Source organism: Amborella trichopoda, chromosome 1 (genome assembly GCF_054954075.1).
Source record: "Amborella trichopoda isolate Santa Cruz 75 chromosome 1, AtrichopodaSantaCruz75HAP2 v2.0, whole genome shotgun sequence".
In the NCBI taxonomy this organism is placed as follows: Eukaryota; Viridiplantae; Streptophyta; class Magnoliopsida; order Amborellales; family Amborellaceae; genus Amborella; species Amborella trichopoda.
This window is the reverse complement of record NC_142336.1, coordinates 43,419,305-43,432,448: the sequence shown is the minus strand read 5'-3', so window position 1 is coordinate 43,432,448 and position 13,144 is coordinate 43,419,305. Positions and strand designations below refer to the sequence as shown.

The 13,144-nt window shown below is 38.8% G+C and overlaps 1 protein-coding gene across 12 annotated transcripts; it reads left to right on the top strand.

The window, feature by feature from the left end:
• The first annotated feature begins 349 nt into the window (after positions 1-349).
• WAVE2 (SCAR family protein) lies at positions 350-13,144 on the top strand. 12 transcript variants are annotated; one of them, XM_088866507.1, is made up of 10 exons: positions 384-748; positions 857-1,049; positions 3,019-3,182; positions 7,013-7,136; positions 7,221-7,353; positions 8,576-8,640; positions 9,334-11,800; positions 11,924-12,010; positions 12,384-12,491; positions 12,728-13,144. In XM_088866507.1, exons 2-10 carry the CDS (start codon positions 997-999, stop codon positions 12,779-12,781), a joined length of 3,255 nt encoding a protein of 1,084 aa, XP_088722633.1. In that variant the 5' UTR covers positions 384-748; positions 857-996; the 3' UTR covers positions 12,782-13,144. The 12 variants fall into 12 exon arrangements, with proteins under 12 accessions (XP_088722628.1, XP_020527890.1, XP_088722625.1 ...); XM_020672232.2 differs by having other exon boundaries at positions 8,573-8,640; XM_088866513.1 differs by having other exon boundaries at positions 7,002-7,136; positions 8,573-8,640.

Genomic DNA, 13,144 nt, shown 5'->3' with positions numbered 1-13,144 from the left:
ATGATCTCCATGTTAGAGATTACGTGTCTTTAAAAATTAAGTCTTAAAATCCATATGAAAAATAGATGTATTAGGTGGCCAGCATTTCTACAAATACGGGCTTGGCCGCATAGAAACTGCTTCCTTAAAAATAATCTACAAAATACAACTAACCTTGCTTTATTATTATTTTGGGAATTAATTTTACGTCTGCAAAATACAACTAACCTTGCTTTATTATTATATTGTGAATTAATTTTACGTCTGGAATGAGGGAGGAAAGATGCCCAGCCATACTGTCCTTACGGCAGTTGGTTGAGGCTAAAATTGGAATTTTACACTAAGTTTTGCCTTTCATTATGATATCTCTGAGTATTTCTTGCAGAGTTGGCAATGTCTAGCCTTGTGCACTCAGGCAGTTCAAAGCCCACACACACACTCTCTCTCATCAACCTTATCTCTTCTTCAACAAATCTCTCTCTCTCTCTCTCTATCTGTGTTACTGGTTTGGAGCTTCAATTTTCATGCTTCAGTTCATGTAATATGCGAATGCTTAGAGAGCTTGTAATTTCCATTCTCTTCTTGCCATAAAGGAGGAATTAGAAGAAGAAGAAATGCCTTTAGTTAGGTATCAAGTGAGAAACGAGTATGGATTGGGGGATCCAGAAATTTACAGGTCTGCAAAGAAAGATGATTCCCCTGCTCTGCTCGAAGGCGTTGCGGTTGCAGGTCTGGTTGGTATATTGCGCCAGCTCGGTGATCTTGCCGAGTGAGTTCGCTGTTTTCACCCTTTTTGTTCTTTGTGTTGTTATTATTGGCGAACTTGGTTGATTTCGTTTTCGGTTTTTCTTAATTTGGTCTGTCAACTCCAATGTAGGATGACCCATGTGGAAATCTCAGTTCGATTTGTGAGATTTGAGAACTTCATAGAATTTACGGTTAGAATTTTACTTTCCTGTTGGTTTGATGGAGTCTGCAAGCTCCAAATCAGGATGATATCCCTATTTTGGCTCGTTTATGAAGAATTTTCCTTTTGGATTAGTTTACAAATGGTGGTCACAAATGAAACGGTAAATCTAAGGTTGAATAATGGCTTGGAATTGCCCTTTTTCATGTCGTATTACTTGAGCTTTTTCTCCCGTGCTAAGAATTTTGGTTTTGATGTATGATTCTAAAAACAACAAATGTGTTGGTTTAATAAGAGTTTAGCAGATTTGATTGACATTTTCAATTTTGGTAATTGTTAGCACACTTTTGTGAAATTCCATTATAGAAATCGATCATATGGATATTGCAACTTAGTAAAAAGATGCAGTTCTTTTTTTTTTGGCGATTGTAGTTTGCATGATATTTTATGTTTGAGAAGCGTTATGTTAAATTTGTTGGTCGTAAATGGGCTATGGTTCCATTTTAGTGATGTTTTCGAACCTGAGAAAGATGGCTGTAACTTGTAGGATGGTGACCAAAGGAAAAGTTGCACCAAACCACTTATCCTTTTGTGTTGAGGGCTAGTTGTTGAAGAAAATTCGAAAAACTCACTCCGAAAAGAAGCCAAAAGTAGCCTCCTGATTGTCACATTGGCCAACAATGACCTCTCACTAGACTTAAATCTTGGGCTTGCAAGTAATACAATAGATGGGAATGTAATGTTGTCTAATTGTCTAAAGTATCATTCGTGAAGCATTCCTCTCCTTCACACACCCATCTCCCCTCCTCCTTAAACCAACCACCACCAACCCCAAACCCCCCTTGCTAAGTATGTACAAGGGCCTAATGATTGCATGCTTTATCAATGGAACATAATGTTAAAATATGTTTCTTTACAATTTTACTCGTCAAGAAAGTTTTTACTAATAGGACAGCCTAAATATTCCCATGAGCCAGGCAATTATAGGGGCTTGAGGACAATGTGAATCTATCGTTCCCTTTTTTCTTTTTCTTTTTTGAATTATTAACCATGGAAATGGAACTTGGGACGTTAGATTGAGGCAGCTGCCCCCCAAACCTCGGATGCCCCAAGCCCATTCCCAAGGACAATGTGAATGTCCTTGAAATCAATTGAGGAGAAAAATATGATAATTTATATAATAGGGTCCACAACATCAATTTGATCGCCATAGTTATGGTTGTATTTACATTATTAAGTTGGCTTACATGATGTTATAGTTGTATTTGCATTGTTATGATTGTTTATATGACTATGGGTTATCACTATCTGGGTCTTATTCCTGCATGTAGTCTGATCCTTCTTAGTGAGGCCTCTCCTTTGATTAGGATCCAAGATCTCAATAGTGTGAAGAACAGTGAATTTTTTATTTGAATTTCTTAGATATGGTGTTTTGTAGGTGCTTTTATTATATTCTCATTCAAATTATGGGAAAATATTTAGGCACTCATTTCATTTCCCACATTTTTCTACTTTAAACTACTAATGAGTAAACACAATCTCATTTTAGCTTTTGGACTGCTGACTTGGTGACTAGGGCATTGAATGCCTCTTCAAAACATTCATCGTGGCTAAGCTACCTCGAAAGAGATAAATAAATCAGAATAAATAATAAAAAATACTAGTTCTTCACATTTTTCACCTGCCATGATCAATCTGTATTTTTTCTCATCCTCGAATACAAAACCTATAATGGCAGGAGCAACTCTATCTCTGCTGATGCTTCATTGCTTATTGTTTCTAGCGATTTTAATTATTAAAAATGGAAAAGTATACAAAGAGACCATATACTTCTTTTTTGACAGTCACTCTTGTCTGTCAGATTTTAAATCTGGTGAACGTAAAAATGTCATGGACTAGAATCAAAGTTCAAAAAAAAAATTTGAACATCGTGACACATCCCAAGCCATTAAATTTGACATCTAATGGTTGGGAGTAATTGTGACCTCGTTGTAAGAAAGATAATGGTCTTATAGTATACAATCCCCTGAATAATAGCCATTCCTATGCAATTTTAGCATAGTTTTCTATTTTTTTCTTTCATGATATCATGCATAAATCTACCCTGGAACTGATAATTTGCCTTGCTTTAGGTTTGCTGTAGAGATTTTCCATGACTTACATGAGCAAGTGATGGCTGTAGCTGCAAGGGGCCATAACATGATGATTCGTTTAGAATACTTAGAGGCGGAGATTCCATCTGTTGAGAAATCCATTTTGAGTAAAAAAACCCATATACAGTGTGCTTATTCAAAAGGTAACTCTCTTGGGATGGGAAAAAGGCCAATTTTTAGAGATTTCCATTTCTTGCATGACTCCTTATATCTTTTGCACAAGAACTTTTCTTTTCTTTTCTTTTTTAATTTGGAAGTTTTGTTTCAACTGATTTGGTGTGTGGATTTGTTTTTTCTTTTTTGGCAGCTAATAAATTGGACATTTTCTGGTTATTTAGCCTTTCCATTTTTTCATGTCACATTAGGCCCCAATTTAATTCCTTGCCATTGTGATAAGCGATGCAATATGAGCAGAGTTCTGTTTCTTTACGTAGTGAGATTTTTCTTATGTGGGAAATGCTGCAAATTCTGAACTTTATCATTCCGTATTGACTGTGAACTATGGTTAATTAGAGACTTAGCATGCTTGTCTTATATGAATTGTCAATGTTGAAAAACTTGGGCTGACTCTTGGGACTCAGCTTAGTCACAATCTGGATTGACAAGGTAAGTGTTATCTAGTTAAAATTTCATTATTCTTAACATAGTTGATATTTTTTAAAAAATTGGATATGAGTTGGGACTCTCGTGTTTGGTGAAAATCTCGACAAGTTTTATAAGACTGACCTGTTTCTAGCTACTGGGGAGTCTTCATGTTTTATGAGTCAGGGATGCCTGAACCAAGATGACTTAGTGAGTCCCAAGTCCTAAATCTTATATTAGAGACATTCATTGTCGCCAAATATACAATAGGCGTTTCATGTCATCAATTGTTTTCATTGTTCTTCATGTGTTTGCAACCTAGATATAGGATTTCCTTTTTTGTTATTTTATCTTTTTCTTTGTTCTGGATTGGTAAGTGTGGGTCAAGCACAAGCCCTTCCTAGTGGCCTCGCATCCCAATATTGTTCTTGCACTTGGGCATGTAACTTTGGAATTTTGTGGGATTTGCTCCACTGGTGCTTTTTAACTGATGTATAGTATTGATTGTGTGCGGCATTAGGGCCTTATTGCACTGGTTTAACTTATGATGGTAGAGGATTGGGTGTCGTGATTGGAAAAACTGGTATCCTAAGTGCGTGTTGTGTAGCTGAACCGGGAAGTTCTAGTTTCATGGAAGTTGGAACTGCTGATATCTGGAATTTCTGGAATACTTGTTGGATAACTTGTTTGGAAGTTCTCAAATATAGAAATCAGACCTCATAGTGATCAAACAAAGTTCAACAGCGATTAGGCTTCAGAAAGAGATACTATAGAAGAGAAAGGGCACAGTTAGAGAAATAGCATTTAGAGAGAGACACAGTTTGAGAGAGAAATGGCACATTTAGATAGAGACACAGTTAGAGAGAGAAATGGCACATTTAGAGAGTGAAAGGGGAAACAAAGGGCCAGAGGACTTAGTGAAAAAGGACATGGTTAGAAAATGGCAGGAGTTAGAGAGAGTTGGAAAATTAAGAGAGAAAATGGAGTTAGAGAGAGTTAGAAAATTAAGAGAGAAAATGGAGTTAGAGAGAAAAAGGACATGATTAGAGAGAGAGAGCTTAGAGAGAGAAGGGACAGGGTTAGAGAGAGAATAAGAGTTAAAGGAGAGTTAGAGAAATGGCATGATTAGAGAAATAAAGGAGTTGGAGTGTTAGAGAAGAGGCATGACTAGAAAAAGGATTCAGAGAGAGAAAGAGAACGGCTAGAAAAAATAAGGCATGGTTGGTGTAAATTAGGGAGAGCCATGCATGGTTTAAGAGGGAGGAGTTAGAGAGAAAAATGTATTGGAGAGAAAGGATACACTTAGAGAGAGAAAGGAGTTAGAATCTTAGATAAAGGGAACGGTTAGAGAAAAAGTTGGAGAGAGGAATGGCATGGTTAGAGAGAGGATTTGAAAAAAGGGCATAGTTAGAGAGAAGGAGTAAGGGGAGTTAGATAAAGTACATGGGAAGGGAAAAAGAAGGCGAGAGCCATGCTTACTAAAAAATAGCAGGAGTAGACTTATGGGGGATGGAAGCCTTATATTCAGATTTTTTGAGAACCCAACACTTCATAAAGTAAGTTTTCTGTAGCACTTCCTGTTATCAAACAAGGAAGTGCTACAGTGAACTGAAACTGCCAGCTTTTGAGCAGGAAGTTCCTGTTGTCAAACATGCCCTAAAAGACATCCCTAAGTGTAATGGTAGTTAGTCGTTCATTTACCTTCTGCCATGGACACTGTTATCATTAATTCATTACCATGCAACCTGGATATGAAAGAAGTGTTTCGGAAGTTAAACTGAGATTTTGCAATAATCATATATTGTTGGGGACTTGGAAAGCCATGACCTGCCTAACCTACCAAGACTTTTAGGTTTTGTTTATTATCTTATAACTTTCTGCTTCTGTCAGGCAGCTGGATGTGGGTTGGTCATAGTTTAGTTGGAATTACTTTGTAGCTGTAATTCATTCAGAATGCCAAGGTCTCTTTGTATGATCAATATTGGGAACTATGTGTTGCTCATATCTATTCATTTGAGTTATTATTGTCTTGTAAAGCTACTTAGGAAAACCATGAAGTTGACTTCTGTTTTCTGGGATGTCTGGAAAACCATATGGATAACATTTGGTACAATTTCAGCATGTTTGGAAATGGAGAATATGAATATCTGGGATCCTTTAGGGGGATCTGAGCCAGCAATGCTAATAACTTTCCATTGTCGAAATGGAGAATGTGAATATCTGAAATGTGGTGTTTATGATAAAAATTGACTAAAATGTACATGTGGGTAAAATAGACTGGATTACAAAAAAATGCAAGAACTTAGCTGTTAGTTTTAGTGATTCTATTTATCATTCATACACCTAGTTATTTCAACTGATCTGGATCACTTAGGCATGTAGTGATTATTGTTAGCTGTCAATATTGGTAGGCCAATCTGATTGTGCCCTGCATCGTCTCCTTATGTTTGACTTGGTGGTTTGGTCAATTGACACAGAGCAGTGATAAAAAACATGTACTCAAGCTTGGGCTCCCCAGGGTCCCCAAGCCCAAGTCAGCAATCTGACTCGGCCTGGTCAGAGGCTCAACCAGCCGATTTGATATGGAAGGTCCATGACGCCGTCAGACTCTAGTTTTGCAACCAGAGCTGGCATCCTGCCATGTCCAAGTGACTCAGGCGAGTCCAACCCAAGTCACTGAGTTTGATACATTGATGTGGAGGATGGGGCTTTGGAAATCTGGAGCCACTGCAAGCTGTGGTGCCATGAAGGGTGGTATTAAAATCATCAAATTCCGGGGCAGATTTTGCCTGTCTAGATTTAGAAGCTCACTGCTTTTGTTGTGGTGAAAGTTTTTCGTTTAAACTTCAAACAGAATGATACTGTCAGAAGTCATCATCCATGGTATCTATGGACCTTTCAGAGAAATAAGCAATGGCATCTATGAAGTATGAAGCCATAGATGGAGACTCTGTCCTGGGATACTTTTAACTCTCTATAACGTGTTATTCTAGACTAAGGTCTCTGTGTTTTTGATGTTTCATGAATGATATGCCAGAAAAAAATACTTTAAATATTCTATTTCAAGAGTAGTTTTCATGTTCTCTGTAAATTACTGAAATGAAAGACCAACAAGTAATCTGGAACTCTAGATTCTTGTGCTTGTCGTGGTCTTTACCTTGACTGTTACAATCTTCAATGCTTTGGGTTACTGGGGTTTTAGTTATTACTTCATATTTACATTGTTACATTGTGAGAGAACTTCTCTTGTTCAAATGATGTTACAGAAACAAAAATTATGACCTTTAATTTGACTAAAAATGCCCATTGTCGGAGCTTTGCTGGAAGAAATTTTCTTTGTTTGTTGTGCTTTAGTGTTTCATCATCTTGACGGAACACAGGTTTTTTGCAGGTTCTGAATGGCATACTCAAATTCAAATAGACCAAAATCACCTCACTCGAGGTGACTTACCTCGATTCATTATGGATGCCTATGAAGAGTGTCGTGGTCCTCCCAGATTATACTTGCTAGATAGGTAATGTATTTTGTGTTTACGTTTCCCATTATATTATAGCTAGTTGTATTCTATATATGTACTGAATTATGGTCGTTGTTTCAGGTTTGATACGGGTGGTTCTGGTGCATGTTTGAAGCGATATTCAGATCCATCTTTTTTTAAGAAGAAATGGGTGGGTTCGGAACTTATGAAAGCAGAGAAATTCCAAAAGGAAAAGAAAGCCCATAGGAACAAGGTAAAATAAAATGCAGTTGATCAGGTACAACCTAGTATTGAATATTATTATCTGCAGATATAAGTGGATAGGATATCGTATGTTTAATGTTCTGGGATGGTTAGAACGATAGCAAATCTAGGGCTACTTGAAATTCTCATGTGAACTTAAGGGATTATCTGTTTGAGGATTCTCTGGTTTCATAAATTTGGATCTATGAGCAAATTGCTTATCTAAGTTTCTGATAATATCTAACTAATCTCATCCTGCATCCTAGCGAAAGAATATCTGAAGTCCAAATGCTCTCATAGAAATGAACTTGCACAAGATGCTCAGTGAAGTTTGTTTTACATAAGATTTGCACAAAGAATATATACAATAAAGAATGCTTTTAGAGCAATAAAGAGGCCCAAGAAAGCGAATAAAGGCAAAAAGATGATTTGTTTGGCAGTTGGGCTTCCTGCCTAAGTGATGGGAAATTTTCTTAGAAGTCCCTCGGCTTTTTTTCTTTTGGGTGGGTCAATGGGGAGAGGGCCCCTACCCTGGTAGGAATTGAGTTTAGGACGTAGCATTGCAAATCATCAAGCACTAACCAATTAAGCCCGGGCTCTTTTCCTAAGTCCCTCGGCTTTCACTCACACAAAATGCACAAAGATCTTGTCAAATGTTTTTTCCTGAATTTTGACCTTTGTGAAAAATGATCTATTGTAGATTTTTAAAGTTTAATTTTTTTTGATATATAATGGTCAACCCTTGATACTCCTTAAGTGTGTTAGCATTTAATATTGGAAGTATAATTGTTTAACTTTTCCAGTGGTTATATATCAATTTAATGGTTTTCTTTGTTGAAGCATTCTCTGTATCTTCAACCCAAGCATCATCATAATCATCAGAGCCTTTTCCCAACTATTTGGGGGCGGCTACATGAATCCTGGTCTGCCATTCTGCTCTATTAAGGGTCATACCCTCAATGAGGCTACAAGTCCCCATATACTTTTTCACTACTTCCACCCAAGTCTTGATGTGATGATTGTCTGAATTATTTAGTTTAGTTTCTGATATTAAAGTCAACCAAATGATAGTCGTAGAGATTAGAACATTTCTTCACCAATTTATAAGTTATAAAACAGTGCTTCTAAAATCTTCTGCTTCTCTCTTTTTCTGATTGGTCTCAACATTTGTTCATGGTGTGAGAGAATTGAGCTCTTTAGCATTTTATCTGCTTGCCCTCTGTGAATAGAAGAAGGCACAACATGAAAGGAATGGAGAAGACCGAGATGTTGGCTCGATTTCTCAGCACAATGCCAGGTATGTCTGAGCATATGACACTACTAACAGGAAAGTGCAAGGATGTCTCGGAGTTCAAAAACTAATTTCGGGAAAGCACTGTTTTATGAAAAAAAATGCAAAAATGACATCCAGTTTAAGCAAAATGTTGAATGTTCCCCAATTACTTTTGACATAAATTAGAGCAAATCTCTATATGTACTCATAAACACCTCTGAACCTCATATTTTTTCTTTTTTCCACTTTACAATTAATGAATCCACTGTCCTTGTAGGGCAATGGGCAGCGGCCCCTCCCTCTCCCTTCTTCCTCTCTCTCTCTCTCTCTCTCTCTCTCTCTCTCTCTCTCTCTCTCTCTCTCCCCTCCCTCCCCCCCCCCCCCGTACCCCTCTTCCACCCCCCTCTCTCGCATAGGCTTTAGATTTCTAGCACTCTGTTTGCTGTCAGAGATAATGAGACACCCCTGTGAGCTGAAGCTAATACAGCTCTTCCCTGCCTTGGGCCAAGTAGCTAGGAATTTGCAGGAACCAGCTGCCTCGATCATTTTTGTTTTTCCAATGTAGCTTTCTGAATTTTGAATCCTACTACATTTCATTCTGTTCTACTGCAACAGTCACAACTGGAAAAATATTTGCATTAATTGAGTTGATATCTCATACTGGAAATGAAGCTTTAACCTCTGATACCAAAATGATTTGTTGTTTGACTATTGCAGCAGTAGATGCTTCTCATCTTTGGAGACCAATGAGAAGATCGCGAGGACTGAGAGGATGTCCACTCCTGATATGAAGTTGAAACCTCAACAGGTGAATGGGTCACGGTCCGTTGAACTGATTAAGGGCACAGGCTCAGTGAGACCTATTTTTGGTGCAAATTCACCTCCTGGACTTGAAGAACCGGAAACCAACTTGTCTGCTACTCCTTCCTTAAAGATTAGGTCTTTTGGTCGTATAAGCACATCAACTCCATCAACTCTCTCTCTTGAACTGAACCAAATGGTTGCAGAGGATAACAGATCATCACATGAATCAGTGCACCAGGAAAGCATCCACGATTCTGTAATGTGGGAGGAGAAAACTGAAGTTTTAATACCTGAAGTTGAGCTAGCTATTAGTTCGATTGATGCTTCAGAGTCATTATTATTATCTGGATTGGAAGAAAGGCCTTCAAATTATGGGAATGGAGTTGATCAGGTTATGTCACCATCTGGACATGAAGAAGGGAGTGGAAGTCAAGGCCAATCTGATGGCACTGCCTGCGAGACAGATACTTACATGGATGCACGTGCTACTATGGATTCTGATACCGAGATGGATCCTCCTTGCAAAAAGGAAGGGGAGATGAAGCTCCTGTCATCTCTGATTCAGGGGTTTTCTCCTAATGGTGATAGTTTTAGAAGCCTAGGATCGCCCATGAGAACTCCACCTGATGACCATGAAGTTCCCTTAGGGACTGGTTCGGCATGTAGTCATACCCCCTCTAATCATGATACTAGCAACTCGCAGTATTTGGCATGTGAAGGGCCCACTCAAACTTCCGCATCTGGTTTTTCAGAGAACTGTATTTCTGAATCTTTTTCTGATATTGTTTCGGTGAGGTTATGGACAAATGGTGGTCTTTTAGGTCTTGAACCTGCAAAACCTATGAATATTGGGAATGCAGGCAATCAGGCGCCGAATGCTTCTGCCATGGTAACAACAAATAATGCAGAATGCAGCAGTCAAGACACAGATTCAACCTCTATGGCACATTCAACACGAGCACCTTTGGAAGAGCAAACAAGGAACCCTGGTCGACTCATCGAATGCCCTTATAACTTTAGACCCAACATGGAGAACCGAGGTAACCGTGAGGATTTTGTAATTAAACAAAAGTGTCAGGAAGATTTGGCATTGCAGTTAGAGCTTAAACAAGGTAAAAGCTTCAAACCATCTAACAATCAACTAAGCAATGGTAGTGAAGAGAATTTTGTAGATGCTTCAGTTGTATCTTCTAAAGCTGAATTACAAAATTCTAGCAGTTTCGAAGGTAAATCATCAGCTGACCATACCGAACAATCTGATGATTTGGTCTCTAAAGCCCATGTAAAAACCAACCTTGTGAAGTTTCAGGGGGGATCTCTTCGAATTGATCCAGCGACTTCCTCTGGAAATACAAATTCAAAAGTTCTTGCTAATGACAAATTTTGGTCACTGCAGCATTCATTCTCATCCAAGGCTGGTTATAATGGGCCGCCTTCACCCCCATTAGAACACATGAAGATCTCTTTCCATCCCATGAATGGCTCTTCCACTTCTCAATTCAAACTGTCATTTCCTGATGGGCATCGTTTTGGTGGGAGGATCAAAGACCTCTCTCTATGCCCTTCCCTTTCTCTCTCTGACCCAGCAGTTCCTCTGCATGATGCTAGTGAAACAGAGTCTGCCCTAGACCTTGGGGTTCTCTCTTTGAAGGATCAGGAAACCCAATCCAAGATTTTCCATGGAGATTCAGAGGTGCTAAAACATGCAGACAGTGAATATGATTCTGAAGACTACAGCACCGAGGAATTCCACAAGCGATCCCCTGGATTCTCAGTAAATCTTATTAGTCAAGAGTCTGAATCTGAGAGCTGGATTTGCGATGACACAAATGGGAGTAAGGATGAGAGGTATGATGGATTGTGTAGAGTTTCATCAGACACATCGATATCTAGTTCTCTAGGGCTAGATGGTACTAGTAGTCTTCCTTTCCCTGAAGACTGTGAATTTGGTGGTCCATATGGAGGGAATGGAAATAGGTCTCCATTCTCAATGTCATCATCATCAGTGGAACTTCTTGCAAATTTGGGTACTGTAAATTCTACATTGGTTCCTGAAAGTAAGGATCTGAGATACTCAGAACCAGAATCATCAGTAAATTTAGCATCTCTACAAGAAATATCACTAAACTTGGCTGCCCCAGAAAGTATTGGTTATGAAACTGAGACATATGAGATGCCACCACCTCCCCCCCTTCCTCCTGTTGAATGGAGGACTATGAAAACGCCTCTTCCAGGGCTGGAAAACAAACAAGAAACTGCTATTCATGCTTCCACAATCGCAAGTATGCACACTCCAGATATTAAAACTGTTCCACAATCTGAGGAAGGCATAGCCAAAGGAGCCCTGATGGCTGCCTTAAATTCAAATGGAAAGAGCACGGTAAGTCTCTCTGTTTATGTATTTCACATTTCTTTTCTTTTTGATGTGAAGTCAATAGAATTGGAAAGATTTTGGATCGGTAATTGTGTGCTTCCTGTTTCCACATGTTTTGTATCACAACAGCTGAAAAAGCACGAGGCTTCAGTTCAGCCTCCAAGGAGTGAGCCACTGGATGAAAGGACTATGTTGCTAGAGCAAATCAGAACAAAGGTTGGGTTTATTTTCTTTTTCATTGAGCACGTTCCATGTCAATGCTGAGGATTCCTTTTGTAATGAACTGGTTTCTGTGTTAAGTTGAGCAAAACCAGGCCAAAAAGAGAAAGGGAAGAGTACGTCCTTAATAGGGCGCTCTCCCAAACAAGCATAATTTCTCTTTCAATTTTGTTCCCCTTTTGTCTTTTTGTTATATTATGATTATTACTATGACCATGAAAGCTTAATTGTCCATGTTTGGATCAGCTTGGTCACAAAGTGCTTGCTAGCTGAGTTGGAGTCTATGTTTTTAATTATTCCATCCAATATCATCCAATATTGATTGTTTGCAATGCTGATTCCCTTATTTAACTGCAATTGAAATGGACAGTCATTCAGCTTAAGACGCACGACCACTGCAAGGCCCAACCTGTCACCTGGCCCCACAACCAACATCAATGTAGCCGCTATTTTGGAGAAGGCTAATGCAATCCGCCAGGTGGGTGCCGTCTTTTGCTTTCCTACAGTTGGATCCCTCTCCGACCTTGCGATGTATAGGGCATCAAGTGACAAATATCAAAGTACCCTCATCTCCAGATTGGATGGGATCCAACCATTGTGGACCTGTCCTATACAATATACTTGAAACTCATTATTCCCTTCCCTTTTGTTTATTTTAGTTTGTGATTCCATAGTTTCATGAGTGCATTTCATTTAATACAAAGAATAACACAGGCCTTTGCTGGAAGTGATGATGGAGGCGATGATGACAATTGGAGTGATGCTTGAATGTGCTATTGTGAGCATGTGACATTCATTCGGGACATGACCAACAACTTGTATCCATGCAAGATGGCCATGGGGAAGGATCAGCTCAGGATTATTCTGTTTTACCATGTGAATTAAGAGAAAAATGAGTTAATCATGTACAGTCCGTGCTTTTCAAGATGCGTTGTATTTTCATAGGTTTTCAATTGAGTTATTGATGGTGCCAATTGGGCTGGTTCCACCTCCTGTGAAGATTGACATGTCCAACCCACTTGTATTTAAGAAAGGTTTGGTTCACAGTTCTTTAAAAGAGGTCTGTAAGAAAATATGTATGGATTTTGGCTTCCACAATTTGTATCGCCATAATTTTTGTTGCCGACAAAA

Excerpts from the sequence above, each read along its gene's own strand:
- WAVE2 (XM_006852361.4), top strand. The coding sequence starts at position 594 with ATGCCTTTAGTTAGGTATCAAGTGAGAAACGAGTATGGATTGGGGGAT. Across the intron at positions 749-3,018 it reads CAGCTCGGTGATCTTGCCGA|GTTTGCTGTAGAGATTTTCC; the intron begins GTGAGTTCGCTG and ends GCCTTGCTTTAG. Across the intron at positions 11,801-11,923 it reads ATTCAAATGGAAAGAGCACG|CTGAAAAAGCACGAGGCTTC; the intron begins GTAAGTCTCTCT and ends GTATCACAACAG.